The sequence below is a fragment of the Canis lupus genome, chromosome 2, assembly GCF_003254725.2.
Source record: "Canis lupus dingo isolate Sandy chromosome 2, ASM325472v2, whole genome shotgun sequence".
Taxonomy (NCBI): Eukaryota; Metazoa; Chordata; class Mammalia; order Carnivora; family Canidae; genus Canis; species Canis lupus.
In genome coordinates, this window is record NC_064244.1 from 44,690,531 (window position 1) to 44,718,251 (window position 27,721).

Here is a 27,721-nt window from a genome sequence, read left to right on the forward strand (position 1 = left end):
GCCTCATTTAGACTTGTGGGGATAGGTTGATCACCTGTTGGCATACCATGAATAACACTGGACCCTCGGGGACTTCATACCATCTAATTCCTATATGATGATTTTTAACCTGTACTGAGTTTTTGAGATGGTGAAAGATGGTGTTATTGGACAAGTGTCCAGATATAGAGGATTAAAGTGGAGACTGACTCTATATAGGGGCAGAGTTACAAATGATAGTACAGGTACTGAATAAGGTCCTATTTAGAAGCCTCCAGAAATTAGAAAACTAGTGAACACTACAGTAAACACAAAAATGAAATGTTCTGAGAAAATGAGTTAATGATGGTATATTATCTGCAAACCTGCTTATCAGTTTTAATTATTTTCCAAGCTGTGCCATGTCTTAAGTGATACTCAAATCTGTCTAATGTTTTCAGTGCTTGCCTCCAAAAATGGTTTAATTTTAGCAAAACAAAAATGGTTTAATTTTAGCAAAACTCTCCCAAGATCTCTCAAATGATAAGGCAAACCAGTGCAAACATCTACAGGGTACATCTACTGAGATATATTCAAACTGCTATTCATTCTATTATTACAAGGTAATAACTGAGTTTAAAGGATTTTGAAATATTAGGAAATGTTCATGTGCCTAGGTAGCTAAAACTCATCCTGCATAAATATAAGCTAGCATTTTAAATATAAATGCTTCCATTAAAAATTTAATTCTCACTTTTCTCAGACAGTGTATTCTCTGGGAAAAATAAATGTTTCTTTTCAAGAGTGACAGGGTACTCAAGTTAAGTCTACCATTTATCTTCAGCTTGTATAATTTTCCTCACTGTTCTTTCTAACATAGAGAATGATGCAGTTGAACAAATGTCATTGGTTTTATCATGTCATTAATCGACCAACTGATTTTCTATAGAAGCTCCCTTTTTCCTTTGCTCATCATTATACTTACATATCACTGGCAATGGAGGAGTTCCGGGACATAGACTTTGGAGACAGGTCATAATCGCTGTCGGATCGATACAGAAAGGACTCACGACGTTGACTGTGGACAAAGTTTGCTTGGAGAATTAGCCCAGATCCTGGGCTGGTCATGGGATCCAAGGGACTCCGTCCCGCAGATGTGCCATTGTCCACATCAAAACTGTGAAAGAAGGAGAAGGAATAAAAATTGTTATGAACACTTGCATGTTGATATTTCAGTAAAGGGAGATTCTCAGTTTAGGAAGTCACTGTGAAAACATTTACAGCTGATTCCCACTATTTAAAAAATTTAATATTAAAATACACAAAAGTAAAAAAAAAATGACACATTGACTTCATATACTTATCTTCCTTAAGCTTTGGATACTTTTGTTAACCAACTAGATTCAAGACATGTGTCTGTCTAAATTTGAGTTAAAAAGGAACCATTCTGCAAAGAATAGTTCTACTAAGTACATTCTACTAAGGAACCATTTACTAAGAATAGTTCCACTAAATTTCTTTTTGGAAAAGAACAAATACATAGGAATTCTGTAACTATTTGGGTTCAGTTCAACAAGTTCCCATTATAAGCCTAATATCCTTGCTTCCCCAAACCTAGGCTTTTTCTCCCTCCTGCCTACACCTATCCAAACACGATTTCAGCTGTATCCACTTCCCTCCATCCCCAAAGCTGATATATTAAGTTCAAGATTTCATCAACTATCATCTACACTTTTACAACAGCTGTTAAGTTAGTTGCTTGGATCCATTTTCCTCTCTGTACTGTGTGAAGAGTCTACTTAGAGTGTAAATCCGACCATGATCTTTGTCAATTCAAAACCTTTCAGTAGTTCACTATTGTCCTCAGGATAAAGTCCAAATTTTTCAGCTGGACCGAGAGTCTGAACTATCCATTTTCAGTTGCAATTAACGATTTTCCCAGCCTCAACATGCAACCTTCTTCCATCAGCCACTTATGATACACTCTATTGAACCACCACCTCCTTGTCTCAGGCCATCACTACCTAATCTTCTGCTCCCTTGACTACTCAATCCTCTTATCCCCCAACACATTGTTACTCATCCTTGAGGACTTAACCTTTACCTGAAAGGCTGCCCTGATGCCCCCCACCTTTATAAGATGCCTTTCTCTTGTTCCCAAGACATCTTCCCACTTCCTATTGGTAGCATTTACAATGAACTGAAAATGCTTCCCACTTGGTCTCCATTCCTAGACTGTGAGCTGAGAATGGAGGTTCAGAGTGTCCTTAGCCCTTTGCATGGCACCTCAGAAACCTTTACTAAGTGATTTGAATGGATGACTGAATAAATAGAAGGCACTGTGCTGGACAGTACAGATTTTAGAGGTGGGAAAAGACAAAACTACAAAGTTCTTAACTTCACAGTCCTTTCAATTGGGATAAACTTTTCTACAATGAGCTTTTCTAGTCAGGTATCAGTCAGTATAAAGTCAAGTCTCACATGCTCTTATGAGAGGACTGTAATAACTCAGCCCAGTACGTATGTGGTTTAAAAAATTGTTGGATGAATAAAAAAATAAGTGAATTCAAGTTTAGTTGTTATCAATGGTTTTCCCTTTACAGGCTTTACCCAAACTATTAACTAGCTAACATAAAAACATTCTTGGGATCCCTGGGTGGCGCAGCGGTTTGGCGCCTGACTTTGGCCCAGGGCGCGATCCTGGAGACCCGGGATCGAATCCCACGTCGGGTTCCCGGTGCATGGAGCCTGCTTCTCCCTCTGCCTGTGTCTCTCCCTCTCTCTCTCTCTCTGTGACTATCATAAATAAATAAAAATTAAAAAAAAAAACAAAAATCAAAAAACAAAACAAAAAACAAAAAAAAAACATTCTTTTATTTTCTCCATTGGAGTTATTTTTTTTCCATTGGAGTTATTAATAAATGGTGTTATGACCCAAGATTGGAGGTCAACGTGGAAGATCAGTGAAGGGCTTGATGTCTTATGAATCTACAACTGAATAAGAAACACTGACTCCACATTAATCTAGTAAAATAAATAAATGAATGAGTGCATGAATGCATGAATGAATGAATGAGAAACTCATAATCTAGCTTGGCCATTCATAAATAAGTTTTTCCAATTAAATTTTTTAAGACTTGCATCACCTAGGAATCGAGTTGCTCAGTGGTTTAGTGCCTGCCTTCGGCCCAGGGCGTGATCCTGGAGTCCTGGGATTGAATCCCATGTCGGGCTCCTTGCATGGAGCCTGCTTCTCCCTGTGCCTATGTCTATGTCTCTGTCTCTGTCTCTGTCTCTGTCTCAGTCTCTCTCTGTGTGTCTTTCATGAATAAATACAATCTTAAAAAAAAAGACTTGCATCACTTTATAGATGTATTTATTTGGTCACAAAAGACAATGAGAAGTTATCAAGTTAAACACTCATTTTATAGACACAGATACAAGCTCCTAGAAAAGGTAATTGATCGGGCAGCCCTGGTGGCACAGCGGTTTAGTGCCGCCTGCAGCCCAGGGCATGATCCTGGAGACCCTGGAGGGAGTCCCACGTCAGGCTCTCTGTATGATGCCTGCTTCTCCCTCTGCCTGTGTCTCTGCCTCTCTCTGTCTCTATGAATTAAAAATAATAATAATAATAGTAATGAGATATCTGTGCAAATATTTTAAAAAAAAGGTAATTGACCAAAATTACTGAGCTAACTATATTTAATCCTCTACTGTTTCTGAAGCTCTTCCAGCTCTAATAAATAATTATGCAAACCATAAATGTATGTTAGCAACTGACACACACAACCAGGGGACATATGTTTCATCTGGACAAGGCACTTCATGCATGTGGGGCTTTGGGCAATCCTGAGGGAGGCCAGAAGAAGAAAGGATCTCCAATCATGAGAGACTTATTCAGGACCTCAAGCAAGCCCTTCTTGGATACGCTTAATTAAATATGCACTTACTAAGCACCTTTTATGAGCACACTGAGATACAAAAATAAAAGTGATAAGATAAATCCAAGCTGGGTTTAATCCAGACTTCTGAGAAGTTTTCATATGATAGTAGTATTTAAAGAGGGCTTCTGAAGGCATTTACTATTCAGCTAAAAGACACTAAAGTTCTTTGAATGGGAAGGGAAAAGGGGGAGATTTCTGCACTAGGGACAGTCACTGCAGCTCTTTAATATGAAGAGGACCGAATGTGAACACATAAGAAAATGTTTCTATTTCCCTTCAATATCAAGATAGTCTTACTGTTTTAAAAAGTAAAATATATTTCACTGCTATTCATAAGCAGAAATATAAGAAATACAGGAGTATGATTCTTGGTTTGGTTTTTCTCAGTTCAACTGGGTCATACCAATATAATCCTCTCAAAATCAGTAAATTATTTTCTATTATTAGAATTTTTCCAATTAAATTAAGCAACTTCTTAAGCTTTCCACCGTAAGATTTGGGGAAAAATAATGCTATGTATCTTAAAATATTTTATAGTATTCACAATAATACTTATTAAAACCAAAAATTTATTAATAGGTCAATAAAATGCTTGAAAGGGGATATTCTAGAGGCTTTGTTATTTTTCTTTGTAGGCTGTAATATAGCAATGTGTCCACTAGATGGAGACCGCTACCTAAAGGAACATCTACTGTATATAAAGGCCAAAACTAATTTTTAAACTCCTGAAAAAAAACCTTTAGTGATTATCCCCAAAATAAAACCTGACGATCTATAGGAAGTGATTATCAAAGGTTGGTAAAATTATATTAACTAGTAAATATCAGTATTAGCTTTACAGATTGAGAATGATCAAAAAAAAGTTGTCCCTGATATTTTATTAGACATTTACTTTTACTTAAAACCAAAAATACTGAGCAGCTCTTTTTTTCAAAAAACAAACAAACAAACAAACAAACAAAAACTAAGGAGCTTCCTTGAGAGAAACAGGTCTGGGACAAATCAAGACAGTTTTGCTTTACTCAGTAAGTATATTAACTAAGAGTTAATTTAGGCTGAAAATACAGATAGGTTCACATAAGCTACTTATTTTTGAAAAATAACTTATAAACAGTCCATGTCATGGCATTATTAATAAAACAAGAAGTACAATGAGGGTTAACCCTAACCTTAGATACTGAACCCAAAGAGACCAGCTGTGAACTTCCTAAGCACATGCTTTGGCAAACAATTCCATATCACGAATCCTCTTTTGACTCATGGCCAAAGAGATAGAGTCCAAGTAAAAGATTAGCAGAAGCTTGGGAAAGTAAGGGAGGAATTGGGAAGGGTAATAATGCTGATGGTGATAATAGTAATCGTAATGATGATAATGACAGTTAAACTTTTGGTACACTTTCTATGAGCCAGACATTGTGCTCTGTGCTTTCTATACATTATCTCATTTGAATCCCCACAATAACCCTTTGAAGTAGGCATTATATTTTCCACTTGGCCAATGAGTAATCTGAATCACGGAGCAGTGCCCGTACGTTAAGTACTGTGTTCAAAGTTACGCAGCTTGTAAGTGGGTTTTAAACTCAAGCTGTCTGATCCCAGAGCCTGGTAGGACAATCCCTGTGTGCATGTTTCTATTGCGAAGCCACCTACTATCAGAAAAGTACAGGAACATCTCTTAGCTCCATCGCCTGGATGGAACTTCAAATGTCAACTCTTTGAAAGGATCATTCATATATAAGATTTAAACTAATAGAGCTGCCATGCTGAGCCTAATTCTGGGACTCTGCCTTTCTAAGTCCCCAAATTTTGGGATTTGCCACATTTCCAAATTTTTCTGGTGTTGAATACAACAGTATCGTGTAAAAGAGTGTCTGCTCTAACCCATCTGGTGGGTTTCTTTACGGAGTTTAAGAGTTCATTTGGAATAAGGACAGTCAGTGGGTCTGTGGAAGGTCTTGGCAAATGCAACTAAGTGAGACGCTCTGTTATTCTACACGTTTGCTGTCCCTAATGCAGTTCAGAAGGCATCTGTGCAGAAACACTGACGCAGCTGTGGATAGCCCCCCGGGGAGGGGGTGGTAGGAGCAATGCTCAGCTGGTCTGTTGCAATCAGAACTGTTAAAGGCCACATGCAACTAGCACTACTCAGGACCCTTCACTCCACAGGCCTGCCCCTTTCTTTGGACCCCATTCCACACAAAAACCAAACAGATAATAGACAAACTGACCAAACAACCAAACTGCTCCCTCTCTCTCCATACTGTGTCATGTTGGGGGAATTACTGGCTACTTGTCCTGACCTACTTCCCTTCAGCTTCCTTCACCACCCCCACAGTTTGTGTGTACTGATCTTGAAATTATTTGCTTGGAGTCATGTCCCATCCTTTGGCCTGATGCTAGACCCTGCTTCTGGTTTAAATATACTGCATTTCTTCTTGGCCATTATTTGGGCTCTCACCTGAGCCATGGTCCTGCTCCTGTGCTGGGCAAACAGCTCATCTCATGTAGCCTGACCTTCAGGACCTTGCCTTTCCAGTGTGGAGCCCAAAGGAGATGGGACACATGAAGACTCCCGGGGAGCAGCTGCTGGGAGCCCCTATCAACAGATGTCCCATTATCAAAGCATCTGTGAAGAGCTCCCAAGGGAAGACTCTTGAGAAAACTAGCAGCTGCTGAAAGCTTTATGCTGGTGGGAACCCTGGAAGTCTCCACTAGTGCCGGGAGCATCTAAGAGCTGCCTCTGTCACTGTGTATTAAGAACACTGGCATGTTGACAATAAAGATCTTATTGCTCCCTGTCGAAGGTAGGGAGATACTCCAAATGTACCTGTTAAAACATTAACTTGGGAGATAGAAAAAGTGGGTTAAATTTCAAATCTTGGTTCTGCCAGTTTCTGGTTGCATGCTCTTGGGTTACTGTACCTCGCTAAACCTCCAGTTCGGATAAGGAGAATTGCAGGGCCTTGCTCCAGGGCCGTGGAAGGGATTAGAAGAAAAAAGGTTTGGAAAGCATTTAGCACACTGCCTGGCAGCTAGTATGTTCCTGGTATTTAGCAGCGATTGTCATTTTTATTGTTATTGCCGTTTATCTTTGAGAGGGACTTTCCTTCTAGGCCATTCTATATACTTGAATACACTGCTTTGGGAAGAACCTAAAAGGAGAGATGAGAGAGAAAGGGAACCGGGAGGGCTGGGCAGCACAGCCACCTGAATCAAACCTGGGGAGGCAGTGAGGTGAGAGACACTGCAGCCAGATTGCTCTTCCAGCTTCAGCTGTTGTTCTGTCCCCACCCAACTCCATGATTCCAGTGTGATAACATCTGGGGAGAGGGTGGAGACAGCTGATTTTTCTCAAGATATTCCTCACCGAGGAGAAAGCACTATTTCCTGCTAGGGCCTGTGGAGGGCATAGAGGTCCCAACAACCTGGGTGGGGTTCCTGCTGGTTATAATGAGAATCTAATGAGCCAAAACAGTCCTTCAGATCTCAGGTCTCCAGCCACTGGGTGTACTCGGGGGACCCTGAATCACAAATACATTGCTGTTATCTTCCTATGCCCGACTCTCCTGGGTACACTGCAGCCCATGCTGTCTCTATAATGAATCCATTCTGGTGCTTTGTCACTTGGTGGGGTGGGGGTGGGTGGAGGGGTTGATTTATCAGCAAGCTTAATGTAAGTTTGCCCGGAGCTGGGTAATTAGTTTAAAATACTTTTTTTTTTAATTTTTTTTCTCCTTATAATAAATATTTTTCCCATTGTTATCCATATCACAAGGCTATGAAACCTGTTTCTAATAAATGCCAGTGGTATTTCCCATTCTAGATCTCTCTGCAAGTCAAACAGCTTCTTTGGAGTAAAGATAATCCTACTTCTGAAGGTTCCCCATTTTAATATTTACTTAGCTCAGATTATCTATAGAAGTGAGATTGTAGCAAAAAGCACTTTACAGTGATATGCACGAAGGGCATTCTTTTCCAGTCAATCAAAAACTGCATCTTTAAATAGGACACCCTGGCAGGGCTTTAGCCACGCTGGTGGATTATACGGCTAAGTGATGGTATGCGTTGCTAGTTTGCATCATACTTCTATTTGCACAGAGGATTACCATGTAAGAACAGGAACATTTCACCCTTTGTTTTCACAGATGATTTTTTATAAACAAAAGTTTGGCGCAAAAGTGAAAGGTGTACCCTTATTTATGAATAAAAAAAATCAAGTGATCTCTGGAAACCCACATCACTTGTTTGTGACTTGTCAATGACACTCCCAAGCGTCACTGGGCAATAAAAAGATCCCAGATGAGAATGACAGTGTACGTTTACTGTTTGGACTGCAAGCCAGAAGGGACAAGCTGGATTCGGGCAGTAGGTTTTTGCCAAATGGGATAGCAAGAGGCCAAGATTGCTGAAACCTGTTTGTTAGCTCTAAAACTTTAAATGTCCAAACTAAGAATTGTTTTACTTGAGATTCATCGGATATTTTTCAATGATCATTTTCAAGGAATCTCTTCTTAAATGAGATTCTGCTCAACCAAGGCTCTCGATTGGGTCCTCACATGGAGCAAGGGGTGGGGGTGAGTCACCCGCAAAACCTGCAGGCGCGGGCTGAGGCCCCAACTGGCAGCAATTCTCTGCAAACAACAAACAGTCCGGGTCATCAAGACGAGACGGATTTCCCCTGATTTATGGCTCACAACGGGACGTGTCTGTCTTCATACTTGTTGGTGGGCCTTAGTTTATAGTACAAAAATCATTCGGGCTTCTCCATGATTGAGAATAAAAGAGGCAAGCATGCGAGTCTTTCCCTTGCAACCCGTTTTCATCTGTGATCCCCAAACAGAGGGTACAGAAGAGATGGGGGGGGGGGCAGCAAAGACCCGCGCATCAGATGCAATCCTGCAAGTTTTGCTCCGTTTTTCTTTCCCTGTGTTGCATTTAAGGGGTTACTGCCAGTTAACCAGGTGGAAGTGTTTTCTGAATTTATTTTTCTGTGATTCAGAGCAACCGAGATGGCTTTGATATGCCCAGAGTGGAATCCTACTATTGAAGGGTGTGCCCCCTTCTTCTCCCCCACACACGTTTCTTCTTTGTGCCCCAGACAGAGGGATACTGCTAAGGTGTCATCAGATCTCTGCCACCGTGCTCGCTGTCCTCCAGCGGCTTCCGATGTTATTAGGAGAAACTACTAGGTCCCCACCGTGGCTCTGGCCTTCTCTCAGTGATCTGGGTCTCTCGGGCCTCTCTAATCTTACCTCTTTCCCTCTTGCTCACTCTGCCTCAATTTCATTGCCGCCTGGCAGGTCTTTGAACACATGGGAGCGCCCTCTCCTCAGGGCTTTTGCATTTGAAGTTCCCTCTGCCCCCAGTACTCTCTACCCACATATCCGCTCAGTGTCACCTTCATGAAAAGATATTCCTGGGCTACTCTATTTAAAATTGTCACCCTAATCTAGCATTTTCTAGCCTCCTAGTGGGAGGAGCCATTGCGCACTGTTGGTGGGAATGTAAACTGGTTTAGCCATTATGGAAAACAGCTAGGGGGTTCCTGAAGAAATTGAAAATGGAACTACCATCTGCGATCCAGCATTCCCACTTCTGGGTATATATCTGAAGGAAATGAAATCACTATTTCGAAGAGGTCTCTGCACTCCCACATTCACTGCAGCATTATTTACAATAGTCAAGTCATATAAACAACCAAAGCGTCTATCAACCGATGAATGGATTAAAACAATGGAATATTATTCAGCTATAAAAAAGAGGAAATCCTGCCCTTTATAAGAATATGGATGAAATCCGAGGGCGTTATGCTAAGTGAAACAAATTAGAAAGAAAAAATCAAATACTGTATGAATACATATGTGGACACCAAAAGGAAAACAAACTCACAGATACAGAGAACAGGTTGGTGATTGCCAGGGGCAGAGGGGAAGGTCAGGGAAAGAGTGAAGGCGGTCAAAGGCACAAACTTCTAGTTATAAGATGAGAAAGTGCAGGTATGTAATGTACAACATTGTGACTATAGGTGATAATACTGTATTAAATATTCAAAAATTGCTAACAGTAAATTTTAGACGCTCTCACCACACACACACACATCCAGAACAGGATGTCACTATGCAAAGTAATAAATGTGGTAACTAATCTTCTGTTGGTAATCATTTTATATATAAAACAGTGAAAAATATATATAAAACTACTGTACCATACACCTTAAACTTACACAATGTCTTATGTGAATTATGTCTCAGTAACACTGGAAAAAAATTTAATTGGAAGAAAAAAGTTAAGGAAATTCCTACTCTAATCTTCTAGACCTCTCTAGCTTCTTTTTCACATTTTTTTTCCTGCACAGCATTTATCAGGTTATGATAAGCCTTATTATTTTGTTTATCTTATTCTCCCTGTTAGAATGTAACCTCTACCAAGGCAAAGATTTTTAACTATTTTGGTCATTTATGTGTCCCCAGCACTTAATGTCTGGTGCATAGTAGTTCCTTAAGAAATACCTGTATTATGAATGCATTAATATCTTTAGATGCAGCACTACTCATTATATCCTCATTATTTACCATGGTTACCTGTGTGGCTCTACTTCAAATGGACTTTATTATTATTTTTCACTTTGGCCAGGAATCGGTCACTTTTCAAAAGAAAGAATCCTATCAACTAATGAGATTGATTAGTTTTCTTGAAGAAATTATCTGGAAAGGCACTTAGAAGGCTGGGGTGTTAAAAGGCATTTTAATGTGATTTTTAAAAAGATTTTATTTACTTATTCATGAAAGACAGAGAGAGAAAGAGAGAGAGAGACAGAGAGAGAGAGAGGCAGAGACAGGCAGAGAGAGAAGCAGGCTCCATTCCGGGAGCCCAATGTGGGACTCGATCCCGGATCTCCAGGATCACGCTCTGGGCTGAAGGCGGTGCTAAACCGCTGAGCCACCCTGGCTGCCCCAATATGAATTATTTTGACTAACTTTCTGTCTGACCAACAGTTAGCCACAGGATCAGGGGTGGGATCCATGTTTTGTGGCACATGAAGGTTAGAAAATTTTGAGAATCTGCTTTGAGAAAAATAATACCAAAAAATCTTACTTTTGCAAATCTTATAGAACCTGTTACCATGTGAAGCTGCTAGTAGCCTTCCCTCCCAGACCTTGGAAAGGCCCAGGCCAATGAGGGGCTCTGAGCTCAAGGTCCATTCATTCACCAGTTGATTTGCACGTGAGGCAATGACAAAGCAGGAGAAGACAAGAAAAACACCAGAATGACTGAAATTGGAAATGTAGAATCATATTTTTTCATAAAAAGGTGAATTATTGGGCAGCCCAGGTGGCTCAGCATTTTAGCGCCACCTTCAGCCCAGAGCCTGATCCTGGAGACCTGGGATCGAGTCCCACGTCGGGCTCCTGCATGGAGCCTGCTTCTCCCTCTGCCTGTGTCTCTGCCTCTCCCTTTCCCTCTCTGTGTCTCGAATGAATAAATAAATAAATAAAAATCTTAAAAAAAAAGGGTGAATTATTCTAGAGGTTGTTTTTTCTTCATCCTTTTTTTCTTATTTATTTATTGATGTATTTATTGTTTTAATTTTCAAAGCTTATTCATATTTTTCAGATTTTTTCTTGCTATTTGCACATGCATATACTTCTAGATTAGTGATTATCAGCTGTCCTGGGGGCTGGAGGAGTGATTCTACTAGGTAGGATCTCAGAATCACTTTGAAGGTTGAAGAGGTTAGAATCACTTTAAACTATACCTGTCACACAGAGATTATGATTAACTTTTTGAGAGGTGGGCTTTTAAAATGAGGTTCTTAGTTTCATTCCTGGTTATTCATGTATTTAAACTGATCAAAAAATTAATTTCCAAATGGCTTCACTGATGGACTAAGAATTATTAAATTATGAATGACTCCTTTGTGAAAATACTTACTACTTAAAAAATATATATCAAGTAGATTAAGCCTAGGCAAAATTATAACTGAAAACAAAAACTGTAACAGTTCTACTAAAGATGCCTTTAAAAATATAACCGAAATCTAATTTTTTTCCACTAATGGATATAAAAAAACTCATACAGAAAAACTTTTTCTCTGGGTCTGGACTCTCTCTCAAACAGGTCAGGAAACAATTTACCAGCCATACTATTAAATCTATTTTGGAGAAGTGATATTACTCCATTTCCAACCTCAATGATCCAAACAGATGGGTTTTTCCACTTTGATGGGGGTAGAAGAGAACATAGAAGGGCTTCAGAGAGCTGTGCAGCCTGTATTACACACCATTTCTTCAATTCTACCAGGGCAAAGCAGTTACAAGACTTTTACTCTATGATAGTTATAAACAAGCACTCTCTTCTGCAATTCTTTAAAAATGTATCACAGAGAGTAAAATGCTCACACCAAACAGCACACATCTCATTGCGTTTACAGGCACACTGAAATTAGCTTTCCTTTGTGATTCCTTATACTGGGTGAATTGTACATGCTTACAAATTATCCTTCAAAGATTTAAAGACATTGGAATGGACAGCCAAAAAGCTGTGGGGTCCACTTCAACAATGATTTTAAAGAGTAAAGATATTTTTTGTATTTCCATGAAATGGCTTTGTATATAATCCTGTCTAAAGACAAAACAATCTTGGAAAAGCATAGAATTTAATCATCAGGACCGTGAATGTGGCATATTCTGCTTGTGGTCTGCCAAATTCCATTCTCTGCTTGTTCCTGGGCATACAAGAAGTCCTCCTTTCTATGCTTCTTTTGCAATTAGATTTGGTTACATCACTGAATGTGAGCAGAAATATCTGTATGCCACTTTCAGGACTGGCTCACAATTCCTTCCACATGCTCATCTATGGGCTCTTTCTCCTGCCAGCTGGATGCAGGGAGTGCTAAAGCCATGAAGGATGGTAGAAACACAAAATGGGAGGATCCTGGCACTTGAATGAGAGCAAGAAGAGCTGCCCTGCCCCCCAAACACGCTCTAGACAGTTACTTGATGAAAACCACTTATTTTTTTATAAGACTTGCTTTGGGGGTTCATGTGTCAGCACAGTAACATCTAATACATTACATTACATCAAACTAAATTGGTAGTACTGAAAGTAAAACTGTCAAATGTTTCACATTTGATCTACCTCTGGCTTAAAATAGTAATAATAATAATAATAATAATAATAGGAGGAGGAGGAGGAGGAAGTTGTTCCCCAAAGAGACCCAAGTGAAACCCACTATCTATTTCATTCTTTAATTCTACCATTTTTTTATACTTCATTTGGTTCTCCACTCCCCTTGCTCTTTTTCGGTTGCACATATTTTCATTTAGACATTTCTTCTCATCCAAGTGTTTAAGTGTTAGAGAATAAGTTTATAATCATTACACACAAGTGTAATTGTTCTGTAAAGAGCAAAAGCCAATCCCTTTCTGTTCTGCCTTGATGCCAATCAGAAAAGCTGGAGACAATCAGTTCAAGCATGCAGTTGACGCATGAATGTGTCTCTGAATCATAGAAGAGATGCAGGAAGACAGGAGTCTGCTGCCCTCAGGTTCTGGAGCCATGCTCCACTTGAGTCAATGAGGTCTCTGAAGTGCCAGATCCAGCTAGGCTGGCGTTATTTAGAACGGAATTCCAGACCAAAATGTTATTCTGAACGTGTACATTTCTAGGAATATGGGCCAGAGACTTTAGGAAAAAAATCCTAGGAAGATTTCATGGCTTACCTAGCTCTAGAATAGAACTACTCTTTACTGCAGTCTAGCTCACTTGCAAGGAATAAGGGCTGAGTGGGTTCTTCAGGCTGGGAACATTGTGGGTTGAACCAGAAGCCTAAGGCCCTTCCTGTTCTGAACTCAGACTAAACGGAAAGTTAGATGTACTTCAGAGAAAGGAAAGGAAATTACCTGAGGCATTCTCTTGGCTACATAGCTTCTGAAATAATGGAGTGGAGTTCAGTTTTTGGTTGCCTTCACTAAGCTTCAATGTATCTCTGATATGAGAAAGCATTTTATTGTACCTTAGAGATCAAAATCAAATGACCAATACATTCTGAAGGTGACATATTCTGCAAATATTCATCAACCATCTACTATTGCCAGACACTGTTGGGCAGGAATAAAGTTCATTGGGAAGACACAGGACTAGCAGTTGCAGTGAGTTTCTGCTTCTAAATAAAAATAGGACTTTTTGTCCCTCAGGAAAACCAAATTCATGGTGAGACTGTTCATAAATCCTATTGACCTGCCAAGTCCATAGCTAAGAGAAATGCGTGGCTACTTTTGAAGTACATTTGACCACTTGTCAACTCACTGCAAGTTGTCAAGCAATGTTATTGCTGACCTCCTTTGCTTTGACATGACTTGTTTTTGAAAAAAGTTAAATTTTCCTTTTTTAGCCATTAAAATTCCTTCCATATTTATGCAATGATATATTTCAAATATGTGGATATAATCATCCATTTCTGCCAACTTGTCCATTTTCTGGATGGATTCTGATATTCAACTGTGTAGATTTTGTCTTTCTTCTCCTTTATAGGAGCATTCTGTATAATGCTGGCTCCCATTTTTCGATTATTTCCCACTTATACTCCTTTTAAAAAATGACTTAGGCTTCTATACTGGAGTTAAAATTTAAAAACTTAAAAAAATAACAACACTTTTTTGGGATAGGTGAAATGAATGAAAGGAGTCAGGAGGCACAAACTTCCAGTTATAAATAAGTCATGGGAATGTAATCCACAGCATGGTGACTATAATCAATAACACTGTAGTGCATATTTGAAAGTTGCCAACAGAATAAATCTTAAAAGTTCTTGTCACAAGAAAAATTTTTTTTTTTTTGTAATTTTGTGTGGTGATAGACAGATAGTAATTGCACTTACTGTGATCACTGATCAGTATATGCATATCAAATCATTATGTTGTACATTTGAAACTAATATAATGTTATTCATCAATTATACTTCTATTAAAAAGACAAACTTTTTTTTTTTTTAGAGAGAGAGAAAGAGAGAGAGAGAGAGAAAGCAAGCGTGCTTACATGTGAGCAGGGGGTCAGGGAGCAGAGGGAGAGGGAGAGACAATCTTAAGCAGACTCTGCATTGAATGCTGAGCCCAGGGCCCCACATGGGGCTGCATCTCACAACCTGAGATCATGACCTGTGTGGAACCTATACTTAACCTACTGGGCCACCCAGGTGCCCCAAGACTTACACTTTTTTAAGGGGGGTGGGGAGTCCAAAATGGTACATAAAGGTTTAAGGACAGTAAACAGGACCATCTGTAATGGGACAGCCTTTCAACCCAACGAAGACTTCTCTAACTGCCTATAAATGGTCATGCCAGAAATTTTAAATATAGTATTTCCTCATAGGAACTGTAAATGTTTTGATTCCTGGCCTATAAAATATTTAGTGCTACATTGTACCACCATAGTGTAATATGTGAATAGAATCTCTATCTCTAGCCTACCTATATAAGTGAGTACCACTGGTAGATAATTTAATTTCAAATTTACTTTTATTGAAAATAAGTATTATAAAATAAATTGCTCTCTTTCATATTAAGCTACTAAGAGGTCTAAAAAAAGAACAGATGTCAGCTTTTTAAACTTAGTTTGGAAGGAAAAACCCCAAACATGACTATATGCTTTGCTAACTTTGAAAATTTGGACAATAGGTTTAGAGATGCCTGCACTTGTACTTCACGAAATCCACATTGGAGTATAAGCACTTATTCAGTGTAGGTACCTTTCTTGCTTTTTTTCTCTCTTTAGAACTTAAAAAAAAAAACAAACTTAAAATGTGACTTTTTTTTTTTTACCCTTCTTTATCTTTGCCTGTAAAATTCAGAACTAGAAATTAAAATGGACAAGAGGGAAAAAAAATCCAAACCACAGCTATGCTGCTTCTGCTCTTGGCTTCTTTGTACACAGCTATCCTTTGATGGGGTTCAGAGCAGGTTGCCCCAGAAGGTGTCACTTTTGTGTGTGGATTATTTTAGCAATTAAGGCCTAACAGACTCAAGAGGAGCTTTTCACCTCCCCTTTGAGTCCCTAAAAAAAAAAAAAAAAAAAAAATGTAGCTAGGGAGTCTGTACCAAGGAGAGAACTATTACCAAAGAGAGCTTTCTACATCAGAAAGACACCTGCATGGCAGGGAAAACATGTGTTTACCAAACATTTGTTCTTCCCATCTTCCTGTGGGTTGTCTTTCTTTTCTTTGAAGTCCCAAGCCCCTACAGCCTTCTCCTCAGGTGGGTCAGGAGGCCTTATAAGCCTCAATACCTGTCTTTGACCCTCCAGTGTCTATGTGAGGCTCTTTTATGGACAAAATTAAATTTGTTTTTCTCCCATTAATCTGTCTTAAGTCAATTTATTGTTATTATTAGGTCAGCCAAAACACCTAGAAGGGAAGAAGGAAAAGTTTTCCTCCCCCACACCTTTAACCTGGAGTGTAATTATGAGTTTGAACACCACGTTTTGCCACTAATGTACTTGGTCCTTCCGGCAGGCAGGCAAATCATCCCTTGGGCCCTGTGGGTGCTTCTGCCGTTTGCCTTGCCCGTGAGCTCCAGCTGTGCCTCCAATTATGACTGGAGTATGATGACCTGTCCTGAGGAAACAAAGGAGTTCCTCCTGAAGGCCTTTCCCTCCTGTGCTTCTGGCACAGTCTCACAGTGTTTCTAAAGCCCTTTCATTGCCATTGTTCTGTGGAAGTCACACAGTGACCCTGGGCTGGGGGTGGGGGTGTGTGTGTGTGGATTCTTATCCTTTTGCAAAGAGGAAGCTGAGAGTCAGGAAGGGGGGCAATGGTTTGTCCAGAGTCTCACTCATTTAAGTGGCTGTGTTATGATTCAAACCGAAATCTTCTGATCTTTGGACTAAAGAATTAAGTGGAAGATTGAACAATTGGATTAGTTTTATAATTTCATAAAACTGGAAACAAAGGCAAATTCTCATTCTAATGTCCCCCATTAGAACTCTCAGTGAGATATTATCTGGCTGCCTTGAGCACAATGTTCAAAACCTTTGCGTAGAATGTGACATTTTGCTGAAATGAATGGATGTGTTTACAGGTCTCTAAATAATAGTATGACAAAATCTTAAGAGGGATTCTAGTAAGGGTCCTCCACATTGGCTACCTTGTTAATCATCTTAACCACATTGTGATGCCTTACCCATTTGGTAAATGTTTAATAATACTTGGGGGAGGATACAGCAAACAATGTGGTTAAACTTATTTAAATACATTACAGACCAGCTTTGCAAAACAAAGACGGTCCTATTTCTTACTTTAAGGAATTTTTGAGAAAAAAGGAATGTATTTCTTCGTGTAACAGAAGGATGAGAACTGACCCTGAGCCATAGCACTGAGCCATAGCCCTGAGTTTTGAGTTCAAATTCCTCTACCAACTAGTTGTGACTTTGGCACAGCTTGACTTTTGACAATTACTGACTTTTCTGGGACTCAGTAATTTTATATAACATAAAGAGAATGACTACCAGTCATTCTGATTAGTAATCTGCACACTATTCAAGAAAGACTTTTATTTATTTTTTATTTTTTTATTTTTTGAAAGACTTTTAAAAATAAATATACATTCTGTGGCACTTGGGTAACTCAGCCAGTTAAGCATCTCACTCTTGATGTCAGCTCAGGTCCTGACCTTAGGGTCCTGGGATCAAGCACTGAAACAGGCCCTGCGCTTAGAGGGGAGCCTGCCTGAGGTTCTCTCTCACTCTCTCTCTCTCTGCTTGCATGCAGATACTCTCTAAATAAATATCTGTTTTAAAAATACAGATTCTTAGGCCTTCTTTTGAATACTCTTGAATGAGTAGATCTGGGGTTGGACTCAGGACTCTGTATTTTTAGAGAGCTATCCAAGAGATTGGATGTGTTGTCAAGTGAGGGACACCAGATTTGTCTGCAAGGCCCCTTCCAGCTTTAGCATTGCTGTTTTCAACTGCACAGCACTGAATTCCTATTCACAAGTGAGTGCTCCCTTGGGAGGCAAGGCCTTCAGATCCAAAGCTGTTCTCAACCAAATTATCACGCCAGCTTCCTAGGGGGTGTCCCTGTTCCCATGTCCTATTGCTCTACATCCTTTTCCATACTGCTGTCAGGATTTTGTATGTCCATTGGCCCCACTCATCCATGGTTTCCCTTGTTGTAGTTTCAGTTACCCAGGGTCACCCACAGTCTGGAAGCAGGTGATCCTCCATTTGACATATCATCAGGTCAATAGTAGCCTAATGCTATGTCACAATGACTACATCTTTGCCTCACTGCATCCTGTCACACAGGGATTTTATCATTTCACATCATCACAGAAGAATAAGAGTGAATACAGTACATATGTTGAGAGCCCATATTCACATAACTTTTTTTTTTACAGTATCTTGTTATAATTATTCTATTTTGTTAATTATTTTTGTTAGTCTCTTATAAATTAAACTCCTCATAGGTTTGTATGTATAGGGAAAAAAACAGTATGCGTAGGGTTTGGTCCTACCTGCAGTTTCAGGCATGCACTGGGAGGCTTGGAATGTTTCCCCCTGGAAAACAGGGGACAATGGAATTGAATGGAAGTAAGACAGAGAGGACCAAGGGAAAAGATGAAGGAAAGAAAGGAGAGAGGGCCAGAAGGAGAGGGGAGGTAAATTGAAATGGCGAGAAAATGTGATTATGTTGCTTCCTTGAATAACTACTTTTGTAGTTATTCAAACTATTATGTGCTGCCAAAGCGAGCACTGTAGTTACTCAAACTATAAAAGAAGATTAAAATTCATTTTTTTAAGATTAAAATCCTTTATCATGATATTTAAGTTACTTTAAAATCTGGACCCAAACCCCTTCAAATCTCAGTTCTGGTCTCTCCAAAGATACTTTTGTTCATGCTGTTCTTACACATTTTACACATGACGGAGTTTTATCCGATTCCCACCATTTCTACCCATGAAATCTTGCTTATTTTTCAAAGCTCTAGGCATACTAAAGAACGTGTGTCCAGTTCCCGCTCCCACAATTCCAAACATCTTATTTAGGTCCTCAATTCAGGGTATTGCAACTGGCTTTAGAGACCTTTCTCTCCTTACCAACTGCCTCAGGCCAGCTATTTGGGGTCAGGAGGCTACAAACCATTTACTTTAATCATCATAATAAAATAACATTTACATAGTGTTTTACTATTTACCAAATGCTTTTGCATCCCTTATTTTATTTGCTCACAATATCTAAGAAAGCCATTTTATTGTCACCTCCTATTTTATAGATGATAAAATTGCAACTCAGAGAAATCCAATGACTTGCTAGTTAAGGATGTAGCTGAGACTTGAACTTTTATGCTATGAATTTAAATCTTGTACTTTCTCTATATGGCCTAACAAGACATTAGCAGACAGCAGATGCTCTATAAATGCCTATTAAACAATTAAGTGAATAAAGGGGAGAAGAGGCATCATGGTATAGTGGGAAAATAACGGACTCTGGTGACAGAGAAATTCTTTGCATCTTAAATCTGCCACTTGCTAATTGGAAAATGTTAGGTAACTTACTTAATCTGCCTGAACTTCTGTTTCCTCGTGTATGGCATGAAGAAATAATACTGCCCTCATAAGTTGTGTGTGTGTGCACACGCATGCACACGTGTGTGTGTGTGTGTGTGTGTGAACTCAGTAGTATAAAATCTGAAATGCACTTTCTCCAGTGGGAGGACACAGTAAGGACTCATATGTCGGCTTGTTGACTTTGTGTGAGAGGCTGTCATTCTATTATCAACGGTGCTTGAGGTCTGTGCGTATGCCTACCTGTGGAGGGTAGCCAGCTTCTAATAATTTAACCTCTCCTCTTCAGAGAACACAACAAAGCACTGTATCCTGTTGGTTAAGGACACATGGGCGAGGCAGTTCAGGTTCCAAACTTGACTCTCTCCTTTATTCAGCTCTGTGAGCTTGGCCAAGTTATTTGACCCTCCTCTGCCTCAGTTTCCTCTTCCATGAAATAGGGAAAACAGTATTTAGAAAACAGATTTACAGTCCTGGCATGTGATCAGGACTCTGTAAACACTGGCTATTTCCTGTGTCACAGAAAGGCACTTAGCTAATAAAAAGCGTGCTTAGCATAAGGAGAGAAGATTTTTCCTTTGTGTTTCTCAGCCAAATGGACTGATAACTTCTGTAAACTAGGAACAGAAGTAATACTATAACCTTGTCATTTCCAGGTGGATTACTACATAATGTATTTACATGAGTATTCGGGCAACAGGTTTGAGTTCACAAATCTATAGAAAAAAGAAATGAGAGCATGAGTTTTGTACTTAAACACAGTGAAATACCAGTTCTCATGGATTGATGAATGAAGGAGGAAAAGCAAATCATTTGACCTGCTACTGACTTCGACGCTGTCATTTCAAATAACAAAATCTGCCTCTTCCTTGACCCAGTTCTCTTACCTAAGAGAAGAAACCAGAAGGAGAACAGAGTACTATAATTTTTAAATTTTTTAAAAAAATATTTAATGTATTTTTGTGAGAGAGAGAGTGAGCACCAGAGGGAGAAAGGTCAGTGGGGAGCCTGACTCAGGACTCCAGGCTAGATCCTGGAACTCTGGGATCATGGGCTGGGTCTTGAAGGTAGACGCCCAACCAATGGAGCCACCCAGAAGTCCCACAGGGTGCCATACTTTAGAAATGGTTCCTCTGAATCAGAGTTGTCCCTTTTGAATAATTTATCAAAGGCTCCATTTCACCTGAGAAATCTTACACGTTTCAAAATAGTCAAACATTGTAATAAAAATATGTGCCACCTGTATTGCCAAAATAATGTCAAGCAAAATGCAACAAATCTCTCTCGGTTTCCAGTTTTGCATATAGTGTGAGGTAAAAGCAGAGGTATTTTTGATGGTAAGATGGTAAGTAATGTGAGATTGGTGTCCTTGGGAGTAACTAGAAACCTGAGCTGTTTATTGCATAGAGATAATGTTTTGTGTCCTCTACTGATGTTAAGATTACCTCAGAAAAGTTATCTTTGGAATGGTGGCGATTAAGTTGCTTATGGAAGGCCAGGTATTCCTGTTACCAAAATAAATACCGCTTAAGTAATGGCAAACATGGAAAAGGAACCACAGAAGGTGGTTTTTTTCTCACCTTCACGCTGGAGTTCTGTTTGGTAACACAGGCCAAGGATTCTGGGAGCCCAGTATTTAAATCTACCACATGGGGGTGGGGGGAGAGTACGAGAGCTCTAACTGTTACGTGTGCGGATATAGCCATGCTCTCTGCTAGATGCTTCAAATCTGGGCTGGTGTCCCTGAGAGAAAGTGTGGTCTGGAACATCTTTCACACCTTGGGTAACAGCGATTACTTTGCTGAAAGGTCTCTCCGCTGGAGACCCGACTATCTGTCAAGCTCTCTAACTCTGCTCTCTGCTGCTGCATTCCTGGGCAGAACTGGAGCTCATAGCCGCCCTCTGACAGCCTCACGTGGGCCAGTCACTGTCCACAGGAGCCCTACCGCTCCTACCCTCTGGGCCTTTGTTCAAGGATAACACAAGAATAATAGATAACTATAAGAGAGAACATTCTATTCTTAGCATTTCGTATCTTTTGTCTCACTTGATTATTACTAAGTTGGATAAAGAAATGGCGCTCAGAGAAGTAACTTGTCTGAAGTTCATGTTTTCATCCATTATACTTTAGTGCTTCTCTAGGGTCCCTTCTCTAGGTCCCTTACAAATAAATAATACATAAATAAATAAATTTTAAAAAAGAAAGAAGAAAGAAAAAAAGGATGTGGTTAATCAAAACTAAGTCTTCAGATGCTAGTTAACTCCCTCCAACCATCCTATCTTAGCAGAAATCACATGGGCTTTGGAATCAGATCTGGATTTGAATGAGCTCTGTTCCTTGCCAGCCCTGAGACCCTAAGCAAAAGCTACTTAGTCTCTCTGAGCCTGAGATTTCACACTTGTTGAAATGGATTATAAAACATTCACATTTCTTTCTAAGGGATTCCTGGGTTGCCCAGTGGTTTGGCGCCTGCCTTTGGCCCAGGGCGTGATCCTGGAGTCCTGGGATCAAGTCCTGCATCGGGCTCCCTGCATGGAGTCTGCTTCTCCCTCTGCCTATGTCTCTGCCTCTCTCTGTGACTCTCATGAATAAATAAATAAAATCTTTAAAAAATAAAATAAAATAAAACATTCACATTTAGAAAACCAATATGGGCTATGAGTGTAAAAGCGCCCAAGACTGTGTTTTCAAAGTGGTACATGTTCAGTAAATGTTAATTCCCTTTTTATTCTTTCTCCTTTAAATATAACACAATTTCCATCTATTTCTTTGATATTTCAATAAGATGGCCTTAAAGTGGTTCACCGCATGTACCTTGAGGTCAGCTAAACGCTAACAAAATGATAATTTGCAAGCCTTACAGCCACTGAAACTAATGGCCGACACCCAATCTCCTCAGCTGAGACAGTTCACCTCTATTTTAAATGGAGGTGTTAGTATATTTATAGTTTCTATCATAAAAAAATTCTGTGATTACTTTGACTCCAAGACTTCTGTACAGTGGCTGTGCCTTTGTTAGAACAGAGAAGGAGAGGATGTGACTTTGATCTTGGTTCCAAAAAAAAAAAAAAAAAAAAAAAAGGAGGGAAATCTTACTACTATCAACTAGTTAACTCTTTATTATTGAATAACATATTCCAATCCATGCCTAGGGTAACAGGCCAGTTTTAGCAAGATAAGATAAAGCTCCTGGAATGTTCCAAATTTATGATTTCTTTGTCCCTGAGCTCACCTCTTACTTTCCTGCGTCTCTTCTAGTCCTATGAATATTTGATGTGTTGCATAAGTTTTATTTTATCAACCCTGTGTTTTGGCCCAAGGAGAGATGTGGTCAAATGGTAATGGTAGTGAGTGGCACATGTCTATGAAGCACCGAGCTCTCAGCTCCAGACCTGCAGATCTTCTTGGTGAACTATTCAAGTGGTTAAACTGACAGTGCAGGTATAGATTCTCCAGAGGTACAGAACAGACTGTTTCTGCCCAGGCTGTTCTAATAAAAGTCCACACATACAGCCACCCTGTGCAGAGAGTTTCAAGTTTTGGAGATCAGAGATCCCTTTAAGAATCAAATGACTTGAAAATCTTTGCAAATATGGACTTCAGGAAAAAAAAAAATCACAAACACACACATAACCCTTTGGACATAATTCTGGAAAGTTCAGTATGGCCTAGTGATTAAACCTAAGGACTGTAGAGTCAGGAAGCCTCTGTTAGCACCCTCATTCTGCTGCAATGTAGTTACAGACCTTCTGCAAGTTATTTAACCTTCTTAAATTTTATGTTCCTCATCTTCAAAATGGAAATAAATACAGTACCTATCTGACAGGGCCATTATGAGGGTTTAAATGATATAAAGCATGCAAACTGCTTAGCACTTGGTGGGACACTAAGTGCTTTGTAAATTTTTATTGTTATTCTTTTAAGGGAATTACAGATCCTTAACGCCTATTTGTAGACTTCACATCAAGAATTTCTCTATGAAAGGGGGACAAAGTTCAAACCAATTAAGGGTAATCTAGCTACAATAAAAGCAACTAGATCCTACAGAAGTAAAATAACTGTCAATAAAGGGGCATTAAAGGAGGGCTACCCTGCCTGGCCTCGAGAAAGCAGGACAATGGGACCAGCCCTGTCCTCTGTTCTTCCCAAAGAGCACCAGCCTGTACCAGCCACAAAAACTTGGCAGCAGTGGCTTCTTTCTGCACTTGAGCAAAACAGCCTTTTGGTTGCATGAACCCCATAAGGCTATTGTTCTGTTCCTAACACTGTTTACAAGGTCCTCAATGTAACAGAGGGGGTTAGAAGGGTTTAATGAGAGAATATTTAAGTGACCTGTTTAATGACTGACATACCACAACCTCTCAATAAACACTGTCTCTTTCCATGGTTCAGGAAGGAGGGTAAATTGGCCTGACAAAGTCACAGTTCTGGGAGAAATTCCACTGACACTCAGGGGAATGTCTAAGTTACGTAGATTAACTAAATATGACTTGAAATAAGTAGGCTTTTGAGAGGGCTTTTCCTTGGGTATTATATAAAGATTTTGCTGCTATATTGATATTTTCTCTTAAGACATTTGACTTTTGCTCTAAGATATCCTATTTTAGTCAAAGTAGAGTCTTTAGCCAAATTATTACATCTTAAAATGTTTGGTATATCTAGCAGCCAGCAATTTCAGACACATTAATCTTTAGTAGGGAGTAGCCACAAATTGAAGAGTGCCTTAAGGCCTTGTATCATATTTTTTTATTCAGAAATATTATCACAGAAAACAGATGAATTAAATTAATATATTCATTTCTGTATCCCCAGCACCTAACATAGTTCTGACATCATGTGTAGGAACTTAATAACTATTTACGGAGTGAATTTGCTATATAGGGACTTCACTAACCACTTAAAGAAACATTAGCATCTAATGAATATTTACTATGTGCTTAAGACTGTGCTAAATCGTTTTTGCAGAGCTAATTTTCTTAATCCTCACAATCCCAGGCAGAGAAAACTAGTTGTTTCTTGACTTTCTTTGTAGATAAGGAAATTGAGGCAGAGAGTAGTAGTTCAATAAATTACAGATAGATGTACAGCTAGTGTCAGAGCAGCAAGCCAAGAATTCTTCATCATCGTACCCAGTATTTCTAACAAGTATAGCTTGGGACCATCTGCCTCAAAATTAACTGGAGTGTTCATTAAAACAAATAGTTCTCCATCTTATCCACAGCTACTGAATCGAACTTAAGGATGAAGTCCAGGACTCTACATTTAAAAAATGAACACACAGCATTTTTTTCTGTACACCATACTATGAGAATCACTGTCTCCGTAGCATGAATTTCATTGCACGCTGCTACTATACAAACCAGACTGAACACAATGATGCTTGTTTTTACTGTAGAGGCCCTACTTCTAAGAGTCAAAATATATCACCACATTTAAATAAAACATTGAAATATTCTCCACCAAAAAATGTCCCAAACTCTTTCTCTACTGAATTGGTAATATAAACATAACTGCTTTTGGCCAGGTTTCAAAGATAGATTTTTGTGCTACTCTCTTTTTTATGGACTTTGGGCCTTAACTTCCCATCTATAAAACAAGAGTATCTGACTGGGTGACATGTTAAAAAAAATTAAGATTTTATGAAATATCAGTGACGAATTTTTGCTTTTTTTTTTAAAGACAATATGCTATCATATTTCCTTAAGATAAATTTTCTTTAAGTAAGATTCAAATCTATTTCAATAAATCTCTGGCAATTTGGCATGTATTGAGAGATTTATAAACATTTAAACTCTGACCCAGTAACAACAGCATTTCCAAGAATTTTGCTTAGGTAGTCACAGATACAGATGAAAATTTCTCTTATGAGAAATTGTATAAAATTTTCAATGAACCATTATTTGTAACAGAGAAAAAACAGGAAAACATCAATGCACAACAATTAAAAGAAAGGCTAAATAAATCATTTTATTATATGTAAAAATAAATCTATAACACCATCAGAGTATCAGACTTTCCTAGAATACTGAATGATATGGAAATATGCTTATTAAAAAGGTTAAGTAAAAAAAGGCCGAATAAAACGGGTACTCAAAAAAATACAGAGTGTCACCTGGCACACAACAAGCTATATATGGTAATAATTATGTTTCAAATGTTCAATTTCAGAGACTCAATTTTGTTCATTCTTTATTTATATCTACATATATTATATATGTGTGTGTGTGTGTGTGTGTGTGTTGGAATATGGTTGTGTATGAGTGTGTGCTTTAAAAAGTGATGCAGGAAATAAACCAACATGTTTTAATAATGGCTATTCCTGGTCACTACACTTAGAGGTTATTCATATTTTATAACATGTATTTTCTGTAGCTCCCAAATTTTCCATAATGTACATATGTTTACTTTGTATTTATAAAAATATGCATTATGACATAATTCAGTGAGAAACTACTTTTGGAAATACATTCATGATGCAAAACGAAGCATGTCCACATTGCGTTGCTCACTTACAAAGAAGTCTCTGAAGCAGGCCTCACCAATGTTCCCGCCGATGGTAAATCTGGCACTAATTGTGCTGTCAGGGGAGCTCCAAACTCAAGCACTGCAATTATGAGCTTGGGCACACAGAGACATATTGGAAGTGGCAGGCAATGTCAGATTCCGCCAAAATAATGGTCAAGTGACTGTGTGCTTTTGCCCAAAAAGGAAAGTATTGGGGCTGTAACTGGATATTGTAAATAAGCGGTCAAAGGATCCCTAAATAAGCAATATCACATAAGCCTCCTTGCAGCATATTTTTCCTTCTGGGATCCGTGTCAGGCTCACAGACTCGAAGGCAGCCAGGAAACTGTTATCTGTTTACTTCTAATTTATTTTTATAACTGTACATGCCAGCAATGGGAGAAAATGTTTCTTTAAGAGAAAAATAAAATTGACAATAAGCCTTCTCAGTTTTTGAAAAATTTTAATAAACCCAAACTTCTACTTATCATGTAGTTGTCAAACCTCGCCTCATCAAAGCTTTATTTTCAACTGAGTTTGAGTGTGTATCCACGCATGTATATATGCATGTGTTCGTGCACATGTGTATGTATGTATGTGTGTGTGAATTGCAATCTTGAGACTTGGCCTCAAATCTTGGCTCTGCCAGTAGCTTTGTGCTTTGGGGAAGATTCTGGACCCTCTCTACATCTTGGTTTTGTCAACTGTATAAATGTACACAGTTTTATGCCACACGCAGTTCTGAGAGGTTGGGTGAGCAAATGAGAATAAAGTACAGAGCACAAAGCCAGGCACATTGTAAATACTGAATAAAAGTCAATTCCCTCCCATTCCCCCCCTACTATCTGCTTAAACAACAACTAAACCTTTGAAAATCCTTGCCCCTGGTGAGTTCTATTTAGGTGAAAATGCTCACTGGTCAAAGAAAAAAAAAAAAAAAAACAAGCCATTTCTCTTCTACAAAATCAGCTTTGTTTAAACAACACAATGGCATCTATTCAGAAAGGTACCCATCTTTTTTTCTTTTTAAATATTGAGGCAAAGCTCTCCGAGGTTCCTTTGAAGCCAATGGCAATAAACATGTTTCAACCTCTGTTTTGCTTCACCGTAGGCTCTGTGTGTGGTTAGGTTATGAAATAAAAATGAGTTTGACATTACAGATATCATTTTCAAAATGAAAAAAATACATACAGAATGATGTTGATAACTCTATACTCATTATCCTAATAAAACACACAAATGTCCAAAAAATACACAATTATCCATTAGGCCTTCCATGTTATTAAATAATGATGGTTTAATGTCACAGTTCTAGTCAAAGCCAACCCTGATCTTAATAAATCTGATATAAGAACATATTACCATATGTCAACCTTATGTGTTATTTTCTATCATGATGACTGGTTCTATAATTTGTATATAGATGCTGATATTGAGAGAAGAGTAACCATTTATGGAGGTATGCTACCTCCTTGAAAGGAAGGCTGGATCTACATACATATCAACATACTAATAAAAAGTAAACACACAATGAAATTAGTAAACAATTTGAAATCAAGGTCATTTTTATAGTACCAGATGCTGATCTTTGTCCAGATAAAGTGAAACTATTTTCTTTATCAAAACTCTAAAAATTAAACATTTATATCACTCAAATACATAGACAATCAGTGTGTATATGTACATGCATGTATGTTTATAAGAATCCAATTATATTTTATAAAAATTATTTCAGTTATAAGCTATAGTGCCT

The 27,721-nt window shown here is 38.8% G+C and overlaps 1 protein-coding gene across 33 annotated transcripts in view; it reads right to left on the reverse strand.

Annotated features, from left to right (window-relative positions):
- The window catches only part of PDE4D (phosphodiesterase 4D), a 1,438,885-nt gene that overhangs the window by 226,083 nt on the left and 1,185,081 nt on the right, over positions 1 to 27,721 (reverse strand). For all 33 annotated transcript variants that reach the window (XM_049097700.1, XM_025448312.3, XM_025448311.3 and 30 more), the window contains one exon: positions 944 to 1,135. In XM_049097700.1, coding sequence (XP_048953657.1) covers positions 944 to 1,135 — 192 coding nt within the window. The remainder of the gene's footprint in view (positions 1 to 943; positions 1,136 to 27,721) is intronic.